Source organism: Elgaria multicarinata, chromosome 8 (genome assembly GCF_023053635.1).
Source record: "Elgaria multicarinata webbii isolate HBS135686 ecotype San Diego chromosome 8, rElgMul1.1.pri, whole genome shotgun sequence".
NCBI classification, from domain to species: domain Eukaryota; kingdom Metazoa; phylum Chordata; class Lepidosauria; order Squamata; family Anguidae; genus Elgaria; species Elgaria multicarinata.
The window spans coordinates 7,464,057-7,491,833 of NC_086178.1; the positions used below are offsets into that span (position 1 = coordinate 7,464,057).

General features: G+C 45.8%; 1 protein-coding gene across 1 annotated transcript; it reads right to left on the bottom strand.

The window, feature by feature from the left end:
• Positions 1-1,958: 1,958 nt before the first annotated feature.
• On the bottom strand, positions 1,959-22,049 carry LOC134402095 (cytochrome P450 2J4-like). The gene is made up of 9 exons (XM_063131424.1): positions 21,870-22,049; positions 16,679-16,841; positions 13,518-13,667; positions 12,747-12,907; positions 10,799-10,975; positions 7,720-7,861; positions 4,620-4,807; positions 2,350-2,491; positions 1,959-2,137 (listed from the first exon to the last, which is right to left on the bottom strand). Exons 1-9 carry the CDS (start codon positions 22,047-22,049, stop codon positions 1,959-1,961), a joined length of 1,482 nt encoding a protein of 493 aa, XP_062987494.1.
• Positions 22,050-27,777: the final 5,728 nt, after the last annotated feature.

Consider the following 27,777-nt stretch of genomic DNA (forward strand, 5'->3'; position numbering starts at 1 on the left):
AGCTCCTTTAGAGTTCTCATTGGTCCTCACAGAAGCCTGGAGCGGATTCACCGCCCCTCTGACGTTGGAGCCAACAGCCTCCAGGACCTGGGACCGTGCACCATTGAGCAGAGTGACACGTTCTTCAGATTGCATGTTGGGTGACCCTAACTTTTGAGTGCCAAAGTAATGACCAGGAGGAAATTGAGGCACTTGCTGGTTTGCAGGCTTACCCTTCAGTGGCCAGACTTTAATGGATCAGGGTCCCAGTGGCCAGATCTTTATGGACCAGGGTCCAAGTGGCCCAGTGGCCAGTTCTTAAGGGACCAGGGTCCCAGTGGCCAGTCCTTAATGGACCAGGGTCCCAGTGGCCCAATGGCCAGTTCTTAATGGACCAGATGGGGGCTACTTGGCTCAGCAATCCTACAAACGAGAAGGATCTTGGAATTGTTGTAGATCGCAAACTGAATATGAGCCAACAGTGCGATATGGCTGCAAGAAAGGCAAATGCTATTTTGGGCTGCATTAATAGAAGTATAGCTTCCAAATCACGTGAGGTACTGGTTCCTCTCTATTTGGCCCTGGTCAGGCCTCATCTAGAGTATTGCGTCCAGTTCTGGGCTCCACACTTCAAGAAGGACGCAGACAAGCTGGAGCGTGTTCAGACGAGGGCAACTAGGATGATCAGGGGTCTGGAAACTGAAAGAACTGGGCATGTTTAGCCTGGAAAAGAGAAGATTGAGGGGAGATATGACAGCACTCTTCAAATACTTAAAAGGTTGTCACACAGAGGAGGGCCAGGATCTCTTCTCAATCCTCCCAGAGTGCAGGACACAGAATAACAGGCTCCAGTTAAAGGAAGCCAGATTCCAGCTGGATATCAGGAAAAACGTCCTGACTGTTAGAGCAGTACAACAATGGAACCAATGACCTAGGGAGGTCGTGGGCTCTCCCACACTCAAGGCTTTCAAGAGCCAGCTGGACAACTCTCTGTCAGGGATGCTTTAGGGTTAGAGTGACCATATGACCAGATATGCCCAGATTTGTCTGTGCTTTTGATGGCAAATCCGGGAGGGGGATGGGCAATCCGGATTTTTTTTCAAAGATCAGCTCTAATGGGAATTAACAAATTTTTTAAGATAAAGGCATGAAACTTGGTGCAATGGTAGCTCTTAGGAAGGGCTTTAGTCATACCAAATTTGAAACAGATCCGTTCATCCATTGATTTTTTAGGATTTTTTTTAATAATTGAGGTTTTAAAATTATTATTTTTTAAATCATCATTTTTAAAGATAAAGAGCTGAAAGTTGGCACCATGATAGCTTTTAGTTAGAGCTTTAGCCATACCAAATTTGAAACAGATCTGGGGCCAGTAGCAAACCTTGTTAACAACAACAGCAGGTTGCAATGAGTGAAGATACAGTCAGAAAAGATATTTGAGGGAAGGGGAGAATGTAACACACAGAGTATAGCAAAAGCTTCAAAGTACAGCAAAACCTACAAAAGTAGGAGTGAGTGAAGTTAATTTCAGATACATTGAATCTCTCACTTGTTCTTTATTTCATTAATTTTAACATTAAGATGTTATGTAGAACAGATTTGTCTTAAATGTGTGCTGTAAAATCAGACATGTGACCAAGGCTATGTTCGGGTGGGCACGCCCCCTTGGTGCTGGACATGCCCCCTTGGGGGCGACCATGTTGTCCTCCTTCTTGGTTTCCAAAATATGGTCACCCTAGGAGTTGTGGGACTTTTTTTCTGGCTATACATGCATAGCATTCTGCCTTTTGCCAGCTTTTCAACCTTATTCAAATATTTAATACGTGGAGTGGGACCACACCCACTGACCCCATGTCCCCTGAGGATTTTGGAGAAGCCAAAAAATCCTGTGCTGAATGGTCAGATTCTTGGATTCTTAGAGATGCCTGTCACTGCCATGCCTTTATAATAGATCCCCGCACAGATACAACACAGAAGACCTATCGCGGAGTAGCACAAATCTCAAAGTAATGAGGCTGCAAAGTGCCGCCCCAAACAGCTTCCACGGTTATGTCTTTGCTTCCTTCTGCCAAGTGGAACGTGAATGCCTGGAGAAGGCTGGAGAAGAAAAGGAACAACTCTGTTCTTGCCAAATGATCTCCCACACATGTTCGATGCCCTGTAAAGCAAGAAAAGAACTGCGATTAAGGCAGGCAAGAAGTGTCCATTTACTCAATGAATTATTATTTTTTCACTTTTCTCTTTCATAGTGGGCTTAGATTGTAGTTTATGAATCTCATGTTAGCCTCTGTAGACTATACCAGAAAAGCAGCACCAAAACATTTTGTTTTAAAACCCATTAAAGGAAGTTTTAATGATCTGTGCAGGCACCTAAAGAAAATGGTATGAAGGCGTCCCGGCAGGTAAAATTCCCGTCCTTGTCAAGGAAATGGCTTGGGTTGAAATTCAGAGGCCTCTCCCATTCGCTGGAATCGTACAAGGCAGATGCCAAGATTGGGAAAATGATGGTGCCCTGCAAAGAGAAAGCTGACAATTAAATTCTGCCTTTTCACCTAGCTCCAAGGAAAGCAGAGCATTCGAAAATAAAGCCAGTATTCAACTCTCATACAGATCTGCTGGAAAAAGATCCCGGGGCAATGGCAGTTCCAGCAACCTAATAAATTGATAGGAAGCTTAGAATCATAGAATCATAGAATAGCTGAGTTGGAAGGGGCCTACAAGGCCATCGAGTCCAACCCCCTGCTCAATGCAGGAATCCACCCTAAAGCATCCCTGACAGATGGTTGTCCAGCTGCCTCTTGAAGGCCTCTCATGTGGGAGAGCCCACCACCTCCCTAGGTAACTAGAAGAAAGAGCAAGGGGACAGGAGCAGGCAGAAGAAACATCATGGCCTGCTCCTGTTGGGCTCTTCCCCCACCCCCACAGGGCAAACTGTCATCTTGGCCCTGTGGGGAAGAAGAAAGAGCAAGGGGACAGGAGCAGGCAGAAGAAACATCATGGTCTGCTCCTGTTGGACTCTTCCCCCACCCCCACAGGGCAAACTGTCATCTTGGCCCTGTGGGGAAGAAGAAAGAGCAAGGGGACAGGAGCAGGCAGAAGAAACATCATGGCCTGCTCCTGTTGGACTCTTCCCCCACCCCCACAGGGCAAACTGTCATCTTGGCCCTGTGGGGAAGAAGAAAGAGCAAGGGGACAGGAGCAGGCAGAAGAAACATCATGGCCTGCTCCTGTTGGACTCTCTCTCTCTCCTCCCCCCCTCCCTCCTGAACTCCTGTTCCTTGTGTGTCATGTCTTTATTAGACTGTAAGCCTGAGGGCAGGGACTGTCTTTTTTGCTAAGTGTAAGCCGCTCTGAGAGCCTTTTTTGGCTGAGGAGCGGGGTATAAATATGATAAATAAATAAAATAAATAAAATAAATAACTGCTTCCATTGTTGTACTGCTCTAACAGTCTGGAAGTTTTTCCTGATGTCCAGCTTAATAAAGACTAAGATGGCTACACAAGCCATGCTAAAAAAATATCAGCATGGCTTCTGCGGAGGGGAAAGCCTTGCCTTACCAACAAATTTTCCATTCTTTGATGGTGGCATCAAGCATAGCCAATCCAGTAAACACTTCGTATTTGGATATTCCCTTACCAAAAGCGCCTAAAGAAATTTAGCAGACACTCAAGTCATAGTGAATTAAAAACTGGACGCAGAGAGAGGAGAGACACGGTAGAGCTATATAAAGTTAAGCATGGTGTGGAGAAAGTGGATAGGGAAATGGTTTTTGTCCCTCTCCCATAATACTGCAACCTGTCATGACAGCGAAATAGGTTTATTTTTTACATCGTGTTGTCTAACAAAAGTTCTCGGGGGGGGGCCTTACAAGTTACAACAACGCACAACTAAGTGTTGGTCTATGTCATGAGGGGGAGAACAACTTTCAGCCTGAAATTCAATTTTGGAGAAGGTTTCAGGAGCCTCATTCTAGTGGAGGATGGAACTGAAGGCAGGAGGCCTGGGGCCTAGAATACAAAACAAAACGTAACTGAGGCTCTTACTGCCGGTAACTTAGCCTTAGGACAGCCATTTTAACCTTTTTAGAATGGGGGGAGGGGATGTACAAGGCCAGAAAACCACCCAATGATCAGTGGTGGGAAGGAAAAGGATGGTGTGAGGGGAAGGAGTGTGGCCATCTGGGAACCCCAGGAGCAACAAATTTGTCCCCCAGGCCTGAGGTTGCCTCCCCCTGGCTCATGTGATTCCTGGAGGAGAAGGTGGATGGGACTCCTAGTGGCTACTAGTCCTGATGGCTATGTGCTACCTCCAGTATCAGAGGCAGTAAGTCTATATTCACCAGTTGCTGGGGAACATAGGTGGGAGGGTGATGTTCCACTATGTCCTGCTTGTTGTTTCCAGGTCAACAGTGGTTGAACTAGATGGACCTTTGGTCTGATCCGTCATGGTTCTCCTTATCCTGTTATGTTCAGTCCTCTCTCTTGCATGAAAATTCCTCTCAATACTAGGTTTATGGCCCGATACCCAAATGTAGAGGAAGGGTGATGAAACTGATAAGGGTAGGATGTGGGGAGAACTCTGCACCCCCATCTCAGATATCAGAAGAAGGGTGGGATGGATGGAGTGGGACTCGTGTTTACCTTTTCAATAAAAAACTCTCGGATCGTGGTGTCCCTCACGCAACACTTGGGCACCCCAACTGCAACAATGTTGCTAAACCGCTGGATCTCGTGAATCACAGCGTTCGTGTAGGGAAGATTCTTGCGATCTTCATAGTAGATCATTTGGCCAGGAGCCAAAACTGTGTCTATCTCCTTCTGGACTTTTGCTGAAGAAAAACAAACGTTTTATTTATACGTAGAATCAAAAACTTTAATGTTATGCAGCAATTGGCCTGAACAAAGGAAAATATAATGCCTTGACCCAAGTTGCTTTGCTTTATTCAACGTAACAGCAGTTGTTATATTCTACCCACCTCTCACATTGTGAATGCTTGAATAAACATTAGTCATTTTCTGGATAGCCTTGATTACATAACACAAAACAATAATTACAATAATACTTACAGCACAGCCAAAACTCTCTGTATTGGATGTTCTCCTACGGTTCCTAAGAGAACATCCTGGAGACCATAGAATGGCTCAAAATTCCCTTCCAAGGTCAGAATCAGTGTTCCAACCTTGGAAGGGGGAGTCAGAGATCCAGCACCCTGACCCCTTGTAACCAGCATAGAGAGAATCACGGCGACTGCCTCCCCAAGGCCGGGAAATCAACCTTGGAGAGGAGCAAAAAGCGGCGTTCCTATGAGCAGGGAAAGGAGGAGACCAGAGAGGTCAGGACACATCCTGAGTCTCCTCCAGCGCCTTTTCCTCCCTCTCCCAAGCGCCCTGCTACATGGGCTGAAAAGCCTGTCTAGCGAAATAAAGGAAAAAAGAGGACAGAGAAGCAAAAATTGGCTCCGTCACTCCGGCCACCCTGCCGGCTTCAGCCCAGAAAGGCAACGGACTCTCAGAAGCCTCCAAGTAGGGGGCGTCCAAGATACCGTACATAGAATTGCGTCCTGAGGTGTTAAAACCTTTACGAGCAGTATGAGGTCCCAACTTTCAAACGAATATAAGTAGGCTCGTAAGTAAGCTCAGTGCATCATAGAATAGTAGAGTTGGAAGGGGCCTACAAGGCCATCGAGTCCAACCCCCTGCTCAATGCAGGAATCCACCCTAAAGCATCCCTGACAGATGGTTGTCCAGCTGCCTCTTGAAGGCCTCTAGTGTGGGAGAGCCCACCACCTCCCTAGGTAACTGCTTCCCTTGTTGTACTGCTCTAACAGTCAGGAAGTTTTTCCTGATGTCCAGCTTAATAAAGACTAAGATGGCTACACAAGTCATGCTAAGAAAATATCAACATGGCTTCTGTGGAGGGGAAAGCCTTGCCACACCAGTAAATTTTCCATTCTTTGATGGTGGCATCAAGCATAGCCAATCCAGTAAACACTTCATATTTGGATATTCCCTTACCAAAAGCACCTAAAGAAATTTGATTCCATTGTCATACTGCTCTAACAGTCAGGAAGTTTTTCCTGATGTCCAGCTGGAATCTGACTTCCTGTAACTTGAGCCTGTTATTCCGTGTCCTGCACTCTGGGAGGATCGAGAAGAGATCCTGGCCCTCCTCTGTGTGACAACCTTTTAAGTATTTGAAGAGTGCTCTCATGTCTCCCCTCCACCTTCTCTTCTCCAGCCTAAACATGCCCAGTTCTTTCAGTCTCTCTTCACAGGGCTTTGTTTCCAGACCCCTGATCATCCTCATTGCCCTCCTCTGAATACACTCCAGCTTGTCTGCGTCCTTCTTGAAATGTGGTGCCCAGAACTGGACACAATAAGATGAGGCTTAACCAGTGCTAAATAGAGGGGAGAAAGGGAAGGGCAACCCCATGAGGGAGTGAAAAAACAAGCCGAAGGCAGGGGCGGAACCAAGGATAATCTTTGCAAAATATTATTGGTATGAAAACAGTTTAATGAAGGTGCCTACGTGTTTCAGACAAAACCTGTCCTTCCTCAAACCTTGTTGAATAAGCCCTGAGGAAGGACAGTTTTTGTCCGAAACGCGTAGGCACCTTCATTAAACCGTTTTCATAGCAATAATATTTTGCAAAGATTATCCTTGCTTCCTCCCCTGCCTTCGGCTTGTTTTTTCACTCCCTAAATAGAGGGGAACCAGTACCTCGTACGATTTGAAAGCTATACTTCTATTAATGCAGCCCAAAACAGCATTTATGGGGTTTTTTGCAGCCACATCACACTGTTGGCTCATATGAGAATACAAGATGCCTTACCTCACTCAAATTATAAAGTCTGAAGAATTTTAGCCTGGGAAACATCTTGAGCACGTTCATCCCAACATAATATGATTTACTACGTAAAGACCCTCCAAGATGTTCTGTGTCAAAGATTTTATTGTCTCTATGAGGTTCATCAGATGAGCATTTTATCGCATGCTCGCTATTGCCCACTTACAGATGTGCACGCGTCCTTCAGGCGACATCCGCCTCCCGCGTGACTCCCACACCTTCTGCTCATTTTTCTGTCGCTAAGCAGACCCCCCAAAATCTGACTTTTTTAAAAAAACAGAATGTGCCGTGATTAGGCTGACCATATGAAAAGGAGGACAGGGTTCCTGTATCTTTAACAGTTGTATTGAAAAGGGAATTTCAGCAGGGGCCATTTGTATATATGGGGAACCTGGTGAAATTCCCTTTTCATCACCACAGTTAAAGCTGCAGGTGCCCTCCCTCTTTTAAATCTGGTCACTCTAGTACAGCTCCTGCAGCTTTAACTGTTGTGATGAAGGAGGAATTTCACCAGGTTCTCTATATATACAAATGACACCTGCTGAAATTCCCTTTTCTATGCAACTGTTAAAGATACAGGAGCCCTGTCCTCCTTTTCATATGGTCACCCTAGCCATGATTTCCTGCTGTGTGCAGGAAAAGCAGCAAGATAAAAACGGCCCCTGAATGGGCCACATGGTCTTTGTTTACTTCCTCTTTCCTATCTGGGAAGAAAGAGGAAGTAATGAGGGACAGAAGCGAGGGCGGAGAAGCAACGGCAAGAAAATGCGATCCCCCCTTGTGTGATGACGCTCACTGTCACTCAAAAGGTTCAGCAGCTGTACACATAGCATTATCCGTTGCAGGTTTCCAAAATGGTGCCATGCTATGACCACCTCTTGTTCTTCTCTTACCTTGGACGTCTGGATAAAGCACCATATAGAGCAATGCCCAGTGGAGGGTAGTGCTGGACGTCTCTGTCCCACCCAAGAAGAGGTCAAATATACAGTGTACCATGTTCTTTTCATCATAGGGTGGGCTCGGCTGGCTTTTCGTCTGCAGGGCAAGAAACATAAAAGCGGCACATGACACTTGCGTGTGGCTGTCAAATGTCTGTGGCTTGCAGCTACACATCCACAAAGGAGTGTATTCCAATGGCTGCCAATTCGTTTCCAGGTGAAGTATAAAGTGTTGGTTATCACCGTTAAAGTCCTATGTGGTTTGGGTCCAGGCTACCTGCGGGATCGCCTTCTCCCGTACAATCTGGGTTCTCTGGGAAGAATCTACTTCAGTCAGTCGAAGTTAGGCTGATGGGTATTACCCAGAGGACCTTCTCTTCTGCTGCTCCCAGACTGTGGAATGGCCTGCCGGAGGAGGTTCATCAACTTAACAATCTTTTAGCATTTAAGAAAGCTATAAAGACTGATCTATTCTGGCAGGCCTATCCAGTGAAATTTTAGGATGTTTATAGGATGTTTTAATAATGTATACTAGGTTTTTAATTCAGTTTTATGTATCTTATACTTATTGTTGTTCCCCGTCTTGATCCAAACCGAGAGGCAGGTAAGAAATAAATTATTATTATTATTATTATTATTATTATTATTATTATTATTATTATTATTATATTATTCTGGTTGGGTGCTTGTGTGCACCAGACTGCTTCTTTTATGCAAGCACTCCTGCTCAAATTACAGTGGGGAAGAATTTTACTTTTTGATTATATATATATATATATATATATATATATATATATATATATATATTATACTGCCCATCAGCCAAGGCTCTCTGGGCAGTGTACAATTAAAACCATTAAATACAACAAGTATAGATAAATTTTAAATGTTAAACGTCAAAAAAAGGCAATATGAAACCAGCTAAGCTAAAATCCAGGGAAAGCCTGTGTGGAAAGTTATGCTTTTTCAGGAGGCATTTAAAAGATGTTACGTTTTCTGCCTCCCAAACTGCACGAGGGAGGGTTTTCCAGAGGGTGGGTGCCACTACAGAGAAGGCCTCGCCGCTGAGGTTCTTCGTAGCGACATTCTGTTCGTCTCAGAATGGCCAATAGGACCTCTTTTGAGGATCGTAACTGTCGTCCAGGTGCATACAAGGGAAGGCGGCCTGCTAGGTTTGCTGGTCCCAAGTTGTTTAGGGCTTTGTAGGATAAGAACGTCCTCTTGCATTGGTTCAGTAGCTAACAGGCTGCCAGTGCAGAATGACCACAACCCACTCTGAGCAGACCCGCAACCTGTTCACACCCTACCCTACCTGCTACATCCTCTCCTTCCCCCCTACAAGGGTGAGGAGCCTCCCCCTGGAGAAAGGGGTAGCAGTCAGGGGAAGGCTCTGGAGAACCAGGAGAGGCTCAACAATTCACTCCTATGGGTCTCAGAGTCCCGGCGGGCCTCTCCTGCAGCAGGAAACGACACTGGGTATATTATCCAGCAAAGGATGATAGGACTTATATCCCAACACCATCACCCCCAGCAAGAGCCCTCCATTGCACACCACATGCATTACAGAAGCATGGTTCCTGGCCATTCAAGAGTACCCCTTGAAGGCCAGAACTGAATTTTGAGCAAGCACTTAGGTTTATTTAGTACTTATTTAATTTATATCCCACCCCTCTGCCGAGGAATGGCACTCCAGGCAGCTGACAATAACATCTGGATTAAAATAAAAATGTAACAGAGATGACCAATGACCACAGAGGTGGTAAACAGTGCCAGCTCCAGGTTTTTGAGGGCCCTCGGGCAAGACTATCTCCTTGGGTCCCATCCAACAGTGAGTCTACCTTAAGCACCGCCATTGCCACCAGCTGCTTTGGCTTCCCTTCCTCTTCTCCCTCAGCGTTGCTTCCCCTTGCTTACTTGACAGGCAGAGAGCCAGGGAGCACGGAGGCCGTGGCATTGCCTGCTCCCCCTCCTTTCACCACCACCATTGCCTGAGCCAGAATGAGCGGCAGTTGAATGAGCAGGTTGCAATGATGAAGAGAAGGAGCAACCATGGGGGACGGGGGGTTTCTAGTCATTGCCTATGCATGATGCCGGCCCTAGTAATAAGAGCTCTGGAAAGGAAGGAAGGAAGGAAGGAAGGAAGGAAGGAAGGAAGGAAGGAAGGAAGGAAGGAAGGAAGGAAGGAAGGTCCCTGAACCCCACTGTATTGGATAATTTCCATTTGGTCTCCAATATTCCATTCCTGGGGCATTCTGGGAGATGCAGTCTAACACATCTGGAGCACCCCAGGTTGAGGAAGGCTGATCTGGAACATCTGGTGACTTTTCAGTTCCAACGATTGTTGGATGAGGCCGATAATTTAATTCCATTTCAAATATGGCTTCAGAGTTGTTTATGGGACAGAGACTGCTTTGGTCATTTTGGTGGATGATCTATGCCAGGAACTGGACATGGGGAATGTGACCCTGAGGGTTCTGCTGAACATCTCAGGAGTTTTCAGTACCATTGGCCATTGTATCCTTCTGAGGCATCAGTCTGGGAGGCATGGTTATATAGTGGCTCTGGTCGTTCTTGGAGGCGCGATTTCAGAAAGGGGTTGCTGGGGGATTCTCCCACTGTTTTTCCCATTGTTTTTCCTACCATGTAAAATTCGTTAGGAAAGAAAGGTCAGAAGAGCTGCACCATGCCTTCTGATAGTTATTGTTAGGTTCCCTCTGAGAGATGGACAGATGGACAACCATCTGTCAGGGATGCTTTAGGGTGGATTCCTGCATTGAGCAGGGGGTTGGACTTGATGGCCTTGTGGGCCTCTTCCAACTCTGCTATTCTATGATTCTATTATTCTATAACAGCTTCCCTAAGGACACCCATTGAGTTTATGCCAGAGCCAATATCTGAGCCAGTGCCTCCTGGTTCACAAATGACTTCCGGGTCCTTGGTCACTACACCACAGTATCTCTCTACTACGACTGCCTTTCGTAACTAAATGACAAGACGGCCTAAAGTTCTGGTCATAAACAGAGCAGCCACTTACTCGGTCTATCTGAGCAAGGTAAAAATCAATGAAGTCTTGTGGCTCATCCGGAACATCAGAGTCCAGGTGCTTCTTGATCTCCCTCCTTATGAAGGAGTGCACGAAGTCACGGGAGGACAATGCCTTCTGGTGACGTCCTGGGATATGGTTTAGAAGCCAGGGGAAAAGTTCATAAAACTGGGAAAGAGACATATCAGACGGAGGTGCTGAGAAACAAGCTGACATCAACATGGCTGTAGAGATATCTATAGATAGCCACTAACTAGAAGATCACCTTTTCGTATAAGAACCTCCCTGAATGCGCAGGCTGTCTGAGGCCTTAGCTAGACAGGGCTTTATACCAGGCGAACCCCGGGATTGTCCCTGTGCGTCCACATGACGCACAGGGGATCCCCGGATCAGGGAGGGATGATCCCTTCCTTGCCCCCAGGATCTCGCCCTACACTTTGGCCCCTGTGAACACACAGGGCTGAGCCCGAGAATGCGGAACGTGTGGCCCGTTGCCGCAGGTTGACCCGGCTTCATGTGATTCCTCGCACAGAGCCGGGAGCCGCGCACGGAGTGCAGCGCTCCTCAGGAGCACTGCACCCATCAGGGGTAGGTTGGGAGGAGCAGGGGAAATAATTTAAAAATTAAAAAAAGACTTACCTTTCGCGCACGAGCGTTCATGCGCTCCGGTCACTTTAAAAATTAAAAAATGGCGGGCGCGACGCCACTCCTCCTGAGGTCATCGCGCCTCACGTGTAAACGGAGGAGGGATCTCACGTTAAACACAATGCAGGATCTTCCCCCCTCCATCACGGGATAGCAGGCTAGCTAAGGTCTAAGAAGGACTTGTTCTGTGTGTCCCTGGAACTGGAGCTTTGGATGACGGCTACAAGAAGTTGCCTCTTTTGTGGAAACATCTCCTTATGGTGGCTTGCCTGACCCACTCTCGTTTAACTTTAAGTCAGTTAAGGCTTAGCTGTTTCAGAAAACCTTTGAAATCATGGGTAGAGGTGGTTGCTGCTATTTTATGAATTATCTTCTTGAGTACTTTATATGAGCTGAGTGGATGGGGGCAAAGGTAGCCATTATGCATCACCAAAAAAGAGGCAAGGATTTGCCTAAAATTTGCAAATTTAATTTATATGGATAGATACCAATTTGGAAACAAACTGTTAGGATACAAATAGAGATTCAATACGGCTCAGTTTTGACAACACATTTCTCTACACAGTGGGAAAACTCCACTCAACGCTTGAGTTTTTGGGGTTTTACTCACCACACAACATGTTCTAACTCCACCATTGTGTGACTGTGGGCTACTGTGGAGGACAAATCAGAGGAAGGACTTCTTCACATAGCGCATAGTTAAATTATGGAACTCCCTACCACAAGATGTCATGATGGCCACCCATTTGGATGGATTTAAAAGGGGGTTGGATAAATTCCTGGAGGCGAAGGCTATCCATAGCTACTAGCCCTGATGGTTGGGTGCTATCTCCAGTATTCGAGGCAGTAAGCCTGTGTGCACCAGCTGCTGGGGAACATGGGTGGGAGGGTGCCGTTGCACCGTGTCCTACCTTGTTGGTCCCTGGCCAACAGCTGGTTGGCCACTGTGTTAACAGAGCGCTGGACTAAATGGACCTTCAGTCTGATCCAGCAGGGCACTTTTGATGTTCTTAATTAAATAGTTTAAAATCTAGCATGTCAACTAAAAGCAATTTGAAACAGATGGGATTTTAAGGCCCACCTAAAAGCATGTACGGAGATATATATCTTATGTACCGGCCACCACACCAAAATGGCTCTGTCTGTAGTCCCACACAAGAGATTCTTTCCTCCACCACAAAATGTCCAGTAACGATAACATCTTCATTTCTGCATATTTTAAGGGAAATAAAAACAAATCTCTCTCTCTCTCTCTCTCTCTCTCTCTCTATATATATATATATATATTGCTCACGTGATGCATGAAACAACCAAAAAAGGTGAAGAGACACTCCATGGCTTCCAGCAACCCATGAAAGGTTTTGTCGTCATTGGAGAAGCGATGACCAAAGACCACAGAGCAAATCACGTTTGCAACGGCAAGAGTGATGGCGTAAGATGGATTCATAGGCTTTCCTGCGAATGGAATGATTGGTGAGGAATGTGAGGACATCTTGCAAATACAACAGCAGGTTTCCATGCCTGAGCTGTGACCCAGGAAGCCTCCAGGGGGCAGCCTTCACAGCGCCGGGCTGATGCCGCTCTCGCTGGTGTGCGGTGGCCGCAACTTATCCTAACAAGGAGAGGCAGCGCGGGCTTTCTGGCAACAATTAGGTTTGCCACCCCCTCCCGTGGCTTCCGGCAACCAACAGAAGAATGCCCACGGAGAGACCAGCCATTCCCGTGGGCATTCTGCCCAGGAATGCCCACGGAGAGACCAGCCACAGAGCTGGTTGGCTTCAAATCTGTGGCTGCATCTAACTGATGCAGCACGGATTCAGAGCCAAAGACAACATCAACGCAGGCCCCAGCAAGACGGTCTGTTGTAAATAATTCCTGCAGACATTGTTACAACCCCATGAAGAGGCCGAAACGCGTCAGGCTTTCTCCCCAATAAATTCATTTATAGCATTCTAAGACTATTCTCCCTTTTGGGGGGTTCAGCTGGGATGCTCACCCGCCTTGCACCCTTCTTTCCGAACTAAGAAGAAACAAATCACACCATTTCTTTTCAGCTGTGCAATACCTTTTGTATTCCGAAAGGCTTCCACCAGGTTGCAGGCTTCCTCTTGGACCTGGTACTCAAAGCTTCTTTTCCCCAAGCCCAGAGTCCTCAGGATCATCAGGGAAACCCGTCTCTGGTTCTTCCAGGTCTTAGCAGTTGTCAGAAAAATACCTGAAGCCATTGAAAAACAGCTACAGACAACTGCAGTTACGGATTAATTCTTAGCATTTGTATGCAGAGTAAGACCCAATAAGTGGTATTAGCAGTGGTTTTGTTGTTGTTTATTCGTTCAGTCACTTCCGACTCTTCGTGACTTCATGGACCAGCCCACGCCAGAGCTTTCTGTTGGCCATCGCCGCCCCTAGCTCCCCCAAGGTCAAGTCTGTCACCTCCAGAATATCATCCATCCATCTTGCCCTTGGTCGGCCCCTCTTCCTTTTGCCTTCCACTGGTGGTAAGGTGACCCTATGGAAAGGAGGACTGGGCTCCTGCATCTTGAACAGTTGCATAGAAAAGGGAATTTCAGCAGTAGTCATTTGTAGGCATGCAGCTCCTGGTGAAATCCCCTCTTCATCACAACAGTTAAAGCTGGAGTATAGCAGTGACCAGATACAAAAGAGGGCAGGGCTCCTGCAGCTTCAGCTGCCCTTCTCCGCATCCCACCAATGCAATATATACGTAATGATGGGACAAGGGAGAGGGCTTTCTCTGTGGTGGCCCCCCGACTGTGGAATGCCCTCCCCTTGGAGGCCCGATTGGCGCCAACATGGATTGCATTGCGACGCCAAGTAAAAACATGGCCTTTCGACAAAGCCTTTGATGGTTAAACTCACTGGCACACTGTTTTAACTGTTTTAATTGCATCTATTGCTTTTAAATTATATATTGTTTTAACTTGGATTATGGTTTAGTTTATTTTTAACTGTATATTTATTGTTTTATACTGTATGTTTTTATCTGTACGCCGCCCTGAGACTTTGTAATATAAGGCGGGATATAAATATTTTAAATAAATAAATAATAAATAAACAGTTGTGATGAAGAGGGAATTCCACCAAATGCTGCATGCATACCAATGACACCTGCTGAAATTCCCTTTTCAATACAATGGTTAAAGTTACAGGAGCCCAGTCCTCCTTTCCATATGGTCACCCTAAGCAGTGGAGGCTGGTGGCTCTTATTTCAGTGGAGCATAGAATCCACTCTGGGTTTCAATCAGAACCTGTCAGAATTCCAAAGGAGCTTATCCAGAGAGCTGAACCCTAGCCCCAAAATGGGTTCAGTGCCTTCAATAGCTCCTTTAGAGTTCTGACTGAAATCCAGAGAGGAACCATGTTTTCACTTGGCACCAGAATAAAATCAGTGTTGGCGCCAGTCGGGCCTCCAAGGGGAGGGCATTCCACAGTCGGGGTGCCACCACAGAGAAAGCCCTCTCCCTTGTCCCATCATATGTGTTGTGCTGGTGGGATGCAGAGAAGGGCTCCTCCAACAGATCTGAGGTCTCGGGCAGGCATATATAAGGAGAGGCTCTCTCTCAAGTATAGAGGTTCCAAGCCATTTAGGGCTTTAAACGTCATTACCAATACCTTGAATTCCGACCGGAAGCATATAGGCAGCCAGTGCATTTCCATTAAGACCGGTGTTATGTGGTCTCTGTAAGATGTACCCACCAGCATTCTAGCTGCTGCATTTTGCACTAGCTGCAACTTCCGCGTCGTCTTCAAGGGCAGCCCCACGTAGAGTGCATTGCAGTAGTCTAATCGGGAAGTTACCAGTGCATGCACTACTGTGGCTAGGTTGTCCCTGTCCAGGAAAGGCCGTAGCTGGCGAATCAGGTGAAGCTGACCCCAAGTACTCCATGCCACGGAGTCCACTTGGGCCTCCAGTGACAAAGATGGATCTAGGAGTACTCCCAAGCTTAGGGTGACCATATGAAAAGGAGGACAGGGCTCCTGTATCTTTAACAGTTGTGATGAAGAGGGAATTTCAGCAGGTGTCATTTGTATGCATCCAGCACCTGGTGAAATTCCCTCTTCCTTACAATACTTAAAGCTACAGGAGCCCTGCCCTCTTTTGTATCTAGTCAGTCTAGTATAGCTCCTGCAGCTTTAAGTGTTGTGACGAAGAGGGAATTTCCCCAGGTGCTGTATATATACAAATGACGCTGGCTGAAATTCCCTCTTGATCACAACTGTTAAAGATACAGGAGCACTGTCCTCCTTTTCATATGGTCACCCTACCCAAGCTACATACCTGCTCCTCCAGAGGGAGCGCCACTAGCCTCCACTGGCTATAAGGCTCTGCTGCTGGCAATGATCACATAATATGATCATAATGCCCTGTTCCAGTCAATAGCCTGGCTGCCATATTTTGTACTTACTGAAGTTTCTGGACAGTCTTCCAGGGCAGCCCCACATACAATGTATTGGGTTAATATAAACCACAGGTTACCAGGGCATGGGGTCTCTGAAGCAAGGCTGTGTCTATCCAAATAGGATTGTAGCTTGTCTAACAGCCTAAGCTAGTAAAAGGAGCTCCATGCCACAGAGGAAACTTCTGCCTTTAGCAGCAAAGAAGGATCTACTAGTATCTAGGGTGACCATATGAAAAGGAGGACAGGGCTCCTGTAACTTTAACAGTTGTATTGAAAAAGGAATTTCAGCAGGTGCCATTTGTATATATGGAGAACCTGGTGAAATTTCATCACAACAGTTAAAGCTGCAGGTGCCCTGCCCTCTTTTAAATCTGGTCACAGTATAGCTGCAGTATAGCTCCTGCAGCTTTAACTGTTGTGATGAAGAGGAAATTTCACCAGGTTCTCCATATATACAAATGATACCTGCTGAAATTCCCTTTTCTATGCAACTTTTAAAGATACAGGAGCCCTGTCCTCCTTTCCATATGGTCACCCTACTGGTATGCCCAAGCTATGAACTTGATCCTGTAGAGAAGTGCAACCCCCTTCCAGAGGTCAACGATTTCTACCCAGATCAGCAGAGATGTGGGTAGCTTGTGCACTTCCCAAAGGAGATTCTCTGTGCCCGGGTTCCTATTGATAGGCTACATGGTATTAATTTTATAAGAAATAGAACATTTACGCTTCAACTACTGAACAGCCGCTACCATGGCTGCATCTGGGCTACCTTTGCCCTGGGGTTCCTATGGACGTGGGATTGCCTTACCCTTGTTATTTGCCAGGGCTTTGAAATAAGGCGTTTGGGGCCGGCCGACCATGTCTTCAGGGCGGGTGGTGAGTCCATCCTTCACCGCTTGGAATCCTACCAGTATGACCGCAGGGACTGTGCCGAACCACAAAGTAAAGATGTTCCCATAAGTTTTGGCCTCCTGTAGGGAAAGAACAGGTAAACCAAGAGAATGAAATTAAAAACCACACCCAACCTTCCCGCAACTCTTGTCTTTCATTTTTCATGGCTAGGCCTGCACAACTTGTAGCCTTCCAAGCTAAACGTAGCCATGTATGGTGGCTCATAAGGGCTGCGGGTGGGGGGGGGGGGAATAAACCTGGTTTGCTGCCTGCTTCTGAATGGAAAAACAGGTAGGATTCTCAAGTGCCTGTAACACCATGTATGGCCGTTAAAACGAGCACCTGGTCCATTAAGAACCAGCCACTGGGACCCTCATAGAATCATAGAATAGCAGAGTTGGAAGGGGCCCACAAGGCCATCGAGTCCACCCCCCTGCTCAAGGCAGGAATCCACCCTAAAGCATCCCTGACAGACGGTTGTCCAGCTGCCTCTTGAAGGCCTCTAGTGTGGGAGAGCCCACAACCTCCCTAGGTAACTGGTTCCATTGTCGTACTGCTCTAACAGTCAGGAAGTTTTTCCTGATGTCCAGCTGGAATCTGGCTTCCTTTAACTTGAGCCCATTATTCCGTGTCCTGCACTCTGGGAGGATCGAGAAGAGATCCTGGCCCTCCTCTGTGTGACAACCTTTTAAGTATTTGAAGAGTGCTCTCATGTCTCCCCTCAATCTTCTCTTCTCCAGGCTAAACAGGCCCAGTTCTTTCAGGCTCTCTTCATAGGGCTTTGTTTCCAGACCCCTGATCATCCTGGTTGCCCTCCTCTGAACACGCTCCAGCTTGTCTGCGTCCTTCTTGAATTGTGGAGCCCAGAACTGGACGCAATACTCAAGATGAGGCCTAACCAGGGCCGAATAGAGGGGAACCAGTACCTGACGCGATTTGGAAGCTATACTTCTATTAATGCAGCCCAAAATAGCATTTGCCTTTCTTGCAGCCATATCGCACTGTTGGCTCATATTCAGGTTGTGATCTACAACCATTCCAAGATCCTTCTCATTTGTAGTATTGCTGAGCCAAGTATTCCCCAAGTCTCCCCCATCTGGTCCATTAAGAACTGGCCACTGGGCCACTGGGACCCTGGTCCATTAAAGTCTGGCCACTGAAGGGTAAGCCTACAAACCAGCAAGTGCCTCAATTTCCCCCTGGGCATTACTTTGGCACTCAAAAGTTAGTCACCCACCATACAATCAGAAGAAAGTGTCACTGTGCTCGATGGTGCACGGTCCCAGGCCCTGGAGGCTGGTGGCTCCAACGTCAGAGGGGCGGTGAATCCGCTCCAGGCTTCTGTGAGGACCAATGAGAACTCTAAAGGAGCTGTCCAAGGTGATTTGCACCTTGGAGAGCTCCTTTAGAATTCTGTCTGAAATCCGGAGCAGATTGGCCACCCCACTGACATGGGAGCCACCAGCTTCCACTCGGTCTCAGGTAAGTGTGCAGCCCCAACGAAGCTGTTTTGCGATTGTTTCAAGGCACAGACAAAAAGAAGGAAGTATTCCTTCACGCAAGGTATTATTAACTTCCAGCACTCATAGCCACCAGCTTAGATTTCTTTATAAAAGGATTATACAAATTCATGGTGGATTAAACTGTCAACAGCTATCATCCCTGAGAATAACTTGCTGTACCTTGGCAATCAGAGCACGTGGTGGCAGAGATTATGTCGAAATCAACGGTGGGTGGCTGCTAGCATTCTTCCCAACTGTTAGTGCTTTCCAAGGTATTTATTTATTTATTAAATGTATTTATTTATTTTTTACATAAATTGATTTATTAAAGTCTATTTAACAAAGCGGATATATATATATATATATATATATATATATATATATATATATACATACAAGTCAGACAGCGTTTCTAATAAATACACAAACACGATTTCTGTAGATGCCGAACCGAGCTTGTTTCCTTCAATTTACTGTGGTCAGAGGAAGATTTGTTAAACCAGAGTTGGATGCCACATCTGTACCATTGATGTAATCAAGAAAAGGAGACCTTGAGGGAATCTACACGTAGTACTGAAGGCGCTTGTGTGCGCCTTCAGTGCGCCGTCAAACCGATGGTGTAGACAGCGAAAGAAGAGATGGAGGAAAAGGCGGAGGAGGAGGAGGCTGGGGAACCGGCCGCGTCCTTGCCGCCGCCACCGCCGCCTCCCCGCCGGCCTCCTGCTGCTGGGGTAAGCGCCACCCATGTCGGAGAGCTCGGTGGAAGCCGAGCTCTCCGACCCGGGTGGCGCTTACCCCGGCAGCAGGAGGCCGGCGGGGAGGCGGCGGCGGCGGCGGCAGTAGCGGCAAGGATGCGGCCGGTTCCCCAGCCGCCTCCTCCTCCGCCTTTTCCTCCATCTCTTCTTTCACCCACTACACCATCGGTTTGACGGCGCACTGAAGGCGCACGCAAGCGCCTTCAGTACTACATGTAGATTCCCTCCATATTTCATTGAATGGGTCATAGCTAAGTTGGCACGACGAAACTCTGCAGTGGTAGGTTAATTTTTCAGAGCAGGCTATATCCCACACTTTCCCTTTCCATCCAGTGAGAGTAGGGCCCTTCGGATCCTTCCAATGTTCGGCGATTTCTAAACGAGCTGCCGTAAGGAGGATAAATACCAATTCTTTATGGGTAAGGGAGGGGTTTAGAACATTGGGCAGGGACAGCAGGGCCAGGCTTGGTTCTGGCAAGATTATCTGATCAGTGGCCTTAGAAATTATATTGAAGATAGTTTCCCAGAACTCTTAGCATTTTTTCACTTACCCGGTGAAGCGGGGGAGGGCGAGCCCCAAGGGGCTCTCGCTTCTGGCTCCAAGCGCCGGGTGCGCCCCGCTCCAGGGACAGCATCAGGTGGGGAGTTTGACTGGGGCGGTACGCCTGTCAAACCGTGACGCAGGTGTCCTAAGGCGAGCTCAGTGAGGACAGAAACCTCCCGTGGAGCAGAAGGGCAAAAGCTCGCTTGATCTTGATTTTCAGTATTTATTAAATTTATATACCTCCCCATAGCCGAAGCTCTCTGGGCGGTTTACAAAAGGAAAGCACTTAAATGCTTTGAGGGGAAGGGGTTAAAATAGAATTAGATGACATTTGCAAAGTGTAGTTGGCCCTTCTGTAGGAATAAAGCCTGCCAAATTTCAGACAGATAGGTGGAGGGGGTTTTGTGCTGTAAAGTGAGCCTTTTCAGTTTGCTAACCCCCCCCCCCCGTTTAGGGTGACCGTATGAAAAGGAGGACTAGTGCTCCTGTATCTTTAACAGTTGAATAGAAAAGGGAATTTCAGCAGGTGTCATTGGTATGCATAATATATATAGGGTGCCTAAACGCACACAACTACTTGAACCACTAGTGGAGAAGGATGATTAACAAGAAACCCATTTATTATTATACAAAAATTACAAAAAAGCTGATGTATCCCATAGTTGTTAGACAATAGTGGTGTTGGGTACTATAATACAATAAACCAATAATTGGAATGCTATTCCTACTATAAGACAATGCAAGTCTATAATATAGCCCAACAAAGACACACTGACACACTTTAGTCTATTAAACACATTTGGCAATACATCAGTACATAAACATATGTTCACGGATATATTATAAATAAGGTTTGTTCTTATTATATTTTATTCTTTCCAGCGCTGTAAGTTGTTGACAGGATTTTGCAATAAACTTCCCGTTTTCGCTACTCAAGCTTCCTCGGAACAAACGCCATATCAGGTTAAACCGTCAATTATAGGATATTCATCCTCAAAAAACATTCTTGCAGAGGAGAAAACCCCTCCAATTGAAGGCAGCCTGTCTGTTTATGGTCTGAAGAAAAACGCGGAAAGCAGCTGTGTCTAGGCACCCTTTATATATTAGTCATTTAAAAACTACTGCCTTCTATTTGTTTATGTCATTGGTATGCATGCCGCACCTGGTAAAATTCCCTCTTTATCACAACAGTCAAAGCTGCAGGAGCCCTGCCCTTTTAACCAGGTATTCTCCCCCAACTAAATTTGTGTACAATTTGGGAAAATCAAAACACAGAACTAAATTCAAAATAAAACTCCCCTATAGATTTTTTTCGCTTTTTGAAAATTAGGACAACATTTTCCTGTTCCCAGTCCTATTTATTTTATTTTATTTTATTTTATTTTATTTATTTATTTATTACATTTGTATACCGCCCAATAGCCGAAGCTCTCTGGGCAGTTCACAATAATTAAAACCATAATAAAACAACCAACAGGTTAAAAACACAAATACAAAATACAGTATAAAAAGCACAACCAGGATAAAACCATGCAGCAAAAATTGATATAAGATTAAAATACAGAATTAGAACAGTAAAATTTAAATTTAAGTTAAAATTAAGTGTTAAAATACTGAGAGAATAAAAAGGTCTTCAGCTGGCAACGAAAGGAGTACAGTGTAGGCGCCAGGCGGACCTCTCTGGGGAGCTCATTCCACAGCCAGGGTGCCACAGCGGAGAAGGCCCTGCTCCTAGGTGGGAATGGGCAGTTGACCCATTCTATGGGGTTTCTCAAAGCTGAGAGGCAGACCAAGAACGTCTCACCTTGATTCTCCTCCTTGCTCCGCTCCATCCCCTGTGGTTGCAGCCTTTTCCCTGTTATTCTGTATTCCATGACGGAGTATATGTGCGGCTTTGGTTTATATAATATTGCATCTAGGGGGGGAAATCGGAAGACCTCCTTCCATGTACCCTACATGGCATTTCATTGCAGCCGTATGAAGAGTTAACTTTGCCGCCATTATGAAGGAGCTGAGGCCACAAAGAGCCACCACTGGAGAACAGTTTGTGTCTTTAGCATACACAAAAACCCTTTAGCACAGTGGTGTTCAAGTGGTCCATCTCCAAGACCCGCCTCGGACTCCCAACTTGCAACATGAGACCCAGTGACCCATCTGAACTGATCCCAATATTGGATCACGACCCACTGTTCGAAGACCACTGCTTGGCATACACAAAGTGACCCTAGGGCTTTCCACCAGCTGACGTCTCTTAGCTGTCCTAGTATACTACTCAGTCAACTGATTCAACTCTTGGAAAAGAAATACCTCAGTCAGAAGTTCACGGGATAGCCGGAAAAACTTCAGCTGCCAAAAGTTACCAATGTAGGGTAGAGGAGTTGGTCCAGGAGGAAATCGCTTTCTCCTAATCTGCAGCCTTACAAACTGGGCCATCAGAAAGCACAGAATGAGCGCAGTTAAAATGGAACTCAGTGCCAGAATTCCCATCCTGCCTCGAGGATGCAAACCGTCTGTGCCAGAGTAGTGTGCACTGAAGGCTTTTGATCAAGTAGTTCTTTCTCATGGATGTTCCCCCATTCACAGTATTTCCATCTGCCCTCCTCTTTGGAACACCCTCTTCCGGTCCCATCTTTTTATACTGTATTTCGTAATTGTGTTTTAAACTGTTGGGTGTTTTACTGTGGTTTTAATTTTTGTGAACCGCCCAGAGAGCTTCGGCTATTGGGCGGTATAAAAATGTAATAAATAAATAAATAAATAAATAAATAAATAAATCTTTAACTGCTCAAGGCATTTTCTAGGTTGAGTCATGTTGAAGAAATATAATTATTTAAATTCATCAGTGAAAATGCATGTTTAGTTGAATAATTCCTCCAACGCATGTAAGGCTTAAGACGAAAACTACAGCTCACACAGTTCATTTTACCTGATGCGTCAAATACAGATGAGCCTGTTGCTCAAAACAGCAAACCCTGTGACCGGGAAAAGAAATTGGTTGCACCCTTATCTGTCTCGCGGCTTGGTTATAAATCATGCCCTCCTCCCCACCCAGCCAGCTTCCTTCTAATCTGCAGCCTTACAAACTGGGCCATCAGAAAGCACAGAATGAGCGTGATTAAAATGGAACTCAGTGCCAGAATTACCATCCTGCCTCGAGGATGCAAACCGTCTGTGCCAGAGCAGTGTGCACTGAAGGCTTTTGATCAAGTAGTTCTTTCTCATGGATGTTCCCCTATTCACAGTATTTCCATCTGCCCTCCCTCTTTGGAACGCTCTCTCCCGGTCCCATCTTTAACTGCTCAAGGCATTTTCTAGCTTGAACCATGTTCAATAAATATAATTATGTATATTCATCAATGAAAAGCATGCTTAGTTGAATAATTCCTCCAACACATGTAAGGCTTAAGGCGAAAACTACAGCTCACACAGTTCATTTTACATGATGCATCAAGTGAGAGCCAGTGTGGTGTAGTGGCTAAGGTGTTGGACTAACAGTTGGGAGATCTGGGTTCCAGTCTCCACTCGGCCATGGAAACCCACTGGGTGACTTTGGGCAACTCACGGACTCTCCGCCCAACCTACCTCACAGGGTGGTTGTTGTGAGGATAAACTGGAGAGGAGGAGAAGGATGTACGCCACCTTGGGTTCATTGGAGGAAAAAAAGGTGTGATATAAATACCATAATAAATAAATAAATAAATAAATAAATAAATAAATAAATAAATAAATAAATAATCTGCAAACCCTGTGACCAGGAAACCGTCAAACCCTGTGACCGGGAAAAGAAATTGGTTGCACCCTTATCTGCCTGTCTATCTGGGTGGTTGCTTATAAATCATGCCCTCCTCCCCAGCTAGCCAACAACAACAATACATTCGAACATCGATAACGTAAGTCACAATTATCTATTTTATTTACGTACTGTAGTTTTAAACTGCCCAATAAGCGAAATTCTCCGGGTCGTTGAAAACCTACAGATCCTTGTGATATAGGGCGGGATATAAATGTTTTAATAGATAAATAAATTAAAAAACATACAGTACAAATAGTAAAATGAAAAAAAGACAAAATCAGCAGCAAAAAATACAACCACTACAACATCATAAAACCTGATTAAAACCGCCAGTAGACTAGAGCACCAAAAGTAGTTCTTAAAATTCCTGGAAGAATAAAAAGGTCTTCACCTGGCACTGAAAAGACCATAAGGAAGGCCACAGGTGAGTTTCTCTGGGGAGAAAAACGGGGTGCCACCCCTGAAAAGGCTCTCTTTCGTGTGGCCACCCGTCTTACCTTATTTGGCAGGGGCACCTGAAGAAAGGCCTCAGACGATTTTCTTTACATTCAGGTAGGCAAATTAATAAAAGATAACAGCAAAAGTATCAAATTCAAAAATAAAACCAATAAACAGGGTTAAAAGATAACAAAAGAGTGGATAAAATATTAACAACATAACTAAAAGTGAGAACATAAGACAAATAATCTTAGACAGGGTGACGAAAAGAGGACAGGGCTCCTATACCAAAAATGGAATTTCAGAAGGTGTTATTTGTATGCATTCAGCACCTGGTGAAATTCCCTCTTCATCACAACAGTTAAAGCTGCAGGAGCCATGCCCTCTTGACCAGATACAAAACAGGGCAGGGCTCCTGCAATTTTAACTGTTGTAATGAAGAGGGAATTTCACCAGGTGCTGCATGCATACCAATAACACTGGCTGAAATTCCCTTTTCTATGCAACTGTTAAGGCCATCGGAGGGAAAGGAAGCCACAGCCAGGCACCTCTCCATCGTGCCTGGGTCTAGCTCCTGCTGAGAGCCCCCTCCCTCCTGCTTCCAACTGTTGCTACTAAGGCCATCAGAGGGAAAGGAAGCAGCTGCGGAACTTTGCAACTAAGAATCAAGTGCCTGAATTTGTTTCTCCTTCTTCTTTTTCCTCCTCCCTCCCAATCCCCTTTCCTTTTGTGTCATGTTTTTTTTTTCAATTGTAAGCCTGTGAGCAGGGACTGTCTTAAGAAATATTTTTGTAAGCCACCTTGACAGCCTTTTTGGCTAAAGGGCGTGATAAAAGTACTATAATAAATCAATAAATCAATACAAAAAGATACAGGAACCCTGTCCTCCTTTCCATACAGTCACCCTACTTTAGGGCAGCCTAAATACACACCTGGTTTTAGTCTCTCTCTCTCTTAAATGGGTTTGCCACCCTGCTGAATGTTATGGATCCTGGACATTAAGTGCATAGTGGAGAGGAATTGCTGGTAAAGATACAGAGACAGGCTGGAGCCAAAGAAACATTATTCAAGTCAATAAATAATATATTTCTTAATATTATCGTGCTATCAGTGACATTTGAATGTGAACGGATACGGAGTGGGCGAGAAGTGAGATTACCAGCGAAGTTTAAGGACTATGTTACGGGATAGTGGTAAAGGGTTAAGATTGACATGTTGAGACTTAATTGAACGAAAGATGTTGTTTTCATGGAGAAGGGGGCATGTGACATGTGAATGTATCTTTAAGAGGTCTGCAGCTGTTAGTCCCCAGGTCCTCCTCGAAGGCATGGGCAGGGCTTCTCTGTTATGCTCTTCTTGGTGTGGGCTCTAAAGCAGGCAGTGTGACGTATGGATGCTCCTAGATGCAGGGCCCGTGCTACCATATAGGCCACTCAGGCGGCCGCCTAGAGCGCCAAGCTAAGAGGGGTGCCGGGCACAGCGCAGCACTCACGTCCCTTGGCTGTGAGCCGGCCCGGCCCGAGGATTCAGCCGGGCCTGGTCGGGCAAGTTGGCGCCCCACGCCCACACAGCCAAAGCAAAGCCAGGGACGCTGGGGTGGGGGTGGCTCCATGTTCGGACTTCCAGAATGCACCTGGAAGCCCGAACGTGGAGCCGCCACCCCCACCCCAGCGTCCCTGGCTTCGCTTCGGCTGGGCAGGCGTGGGGCGCCATCTTGTCAACATGAAGGGGTGGGGCTCAGTTTGCTCACTGTCACGAGCGGCTGGGCCTCCAGCACGCCCCCCACAAGCGCTAAAGAAGAGGGGGAAGAAGAAGCAAGAAGAAGCAATCAGCAAAGCACCAGGAGGTGGAGAAGAAGAAAGAGACGAAGCGAATAAGGTAAGACCGAGGGGGGGGTGAGAGAGGGAAAAGGAGAGAGAGAGAGAGAATGTATGGGTGAATACATGTGTGCATGTGTGCATTTATTTGGAGTGAGTAATGCTGAGTGTGTGTGTGCGCGCATGTTTGAGTTGGGGGGTGGATGATTTGGAGGTGATATTCATCTTAAACAATGCATTTTAGACCCATAGACGTTCCTTTCCAATTTGTTTGCTATAATTGGCATGACGTATTTCTTGCACTTTAAAATAAATTTAGCAGTTTGAAGTTTTGCACTTCTTATTTTTTCCAGGAAACATATGTTCTTAAAAATCAAAGTTGGCATTTGGGGTGGGGTGTGTGTGTGAAAGTAGCTCACTTTGCCTAGGGTGCAAAATAGTCTGGCACCGGCTCTGCCTAGATGTTTTAACGATAAAGGAAACCGTCAAGGAAGAGGATTGGGAGTTATTGCTTGGCCGTCAAGGTCTAGGGTGAGCAGCAGCTGAGCAGGTAAGCTCACCCCTACAGTCCCTATGCCCAAGGGATACTCCACTATCTATCTCTCCCACTTATGCTCTGTAGCAGACCCACAAACCAGTTTACCTAGCAGCAACAGTCACTAAGAACGTGCATATCTGTCTATCTATCTGTCTATCTTTTAAAACATTCAAATTTAACAGTGGAACAACCAAGGAGACACAACAACAAATAGATATAAATTCAACCCTAAAACCAACCTATAGCCAGCAGCATTTAATATCAGCATTTCACGGTGACTGACATTGAGCATCATCACACGGGGGGGAAATCGTGTTTGCTCACCGTAGCTTCTCCACCTGCCCATTTGTCCCTCATTATTTCCTCTTTTGAAAGAGGAAGTAAACGTGCGCGTGGCCCATTCCGTGGGCCGTTTCGATCCCGCTGCTTCTCCTGCACACAACAGGAGAGAGCGGCAAATTCCGTCTTTAAAAATAAGTCGGACTTACTGGGCTGTTTTTTTGTCGCATGAAGAAGGCTAGAAGGGGCGGGAGGCAGACGACATTGTGAGAGGGACCCGTGAAATTCCATGAGTGCCCAGTAATGAGCGTGCAATAAAACGCTCATCTGATGGAGCTCCTAATCAGTCACCAACAACCAGCATTTATGACCTATAATTTCTGCCTTTAATCATTCTGTGGGTTCATTTCTTTCTTTTTTTAAAAAAATTGGAAACTGGCAAAAAAAAAAAAAGTGGTGTAAACTCTGCCCCCAGTTTTATCTTGTCCTTCCAATTCCCTCTCATTGTCTTGTGCAAATTCTCCCACCATGGTTCTCCCCACTTTCCAATCCGTCCTGTTTTACCTGCCTTTTTACTCCAAAATATTAGTTTTCCAAAGTATATGTTTATTTCCCCCCTACCCTTAATTATATTAGATAGATAATCACGGAAGTCTGTTAGAAATGTGTTTGCCTTTAAAACACCAGAACACTCCTTTTTGTGATCTCCAATTATACATACATGTTTAAGTCTCAGATCCAAATTAAATCATACTCGCCCAGTTATATTAGAGTGAATCTACAGAGAAGGAGGAATCATGCCATTCCCACAGGTGTCTGGCTGTTATTTTAATAATGTATTAGTTTTATATGTTTTTAATCAGTTTTTATTTGTTTTTTAGTATTTTTGTATTTGAAGTTGTTCTCCGCCTCGATCCAGAGGGAGAGGCGGGTAAGAAATGGATATATTAAATTATATTATATAATACAATTCTGAAGTTGTAAGCATAATTGCCTAATGCAGTCAGATCCCTGACTGCAAGGTTATAAGCAGACCGGGAGAAGTTTCAGGGCGCTGCCGTCACGGCACAATCACATCCAAACATCCGTAAGAGGTTTTTAAAGGCACACCTCACGATATACTAGAAAGGTTGCAGACAGGGGCCTTAGCTAGACCTACTTGTTGTTGCGTGATGGAGGGGTGAAGATCTCACGATGTTTTTATCGCGAGATCCCCCTGTTTATATGTGGCGCACGACGACCTCAGAGGGAGAGGTGTCACGCCTGCCTTTTTTTTAAAAAAAAGAGACCGAAGTGCTTGTGCGCAGAAGGTAAGTATTTTATTTTTTAAAAAATCCCCTGCTCACCCCA

What these genes read in the sequence shown, in the direction of transcription:
- LOC134402095 (XM_063131424.1), bottom strand. Translation starts at nt 22,049, where the DNA reads ATGGGAATTCTGGCACTGAGTTCCATTTTAACTGCGCTCATTCTGTGC. An exon ending in AGCCTTTCGGAATACAAAAG is followed by an intron (nt 12,908 to 13,517) that starts GTATTGCACAGC and finishes TTCCATTCGCAG; the next exon opens with GAAAGCCTATGAATCCATCT. An exon ending in CTTCATACCATTTTCTTTAG is followed by an intron (nt 2,138 to 2,349) that starts GTGCCTGCACAG and finishes CTTGCTTTACAG; the next exon opens with GGCATCGAACATGTGTGGGA.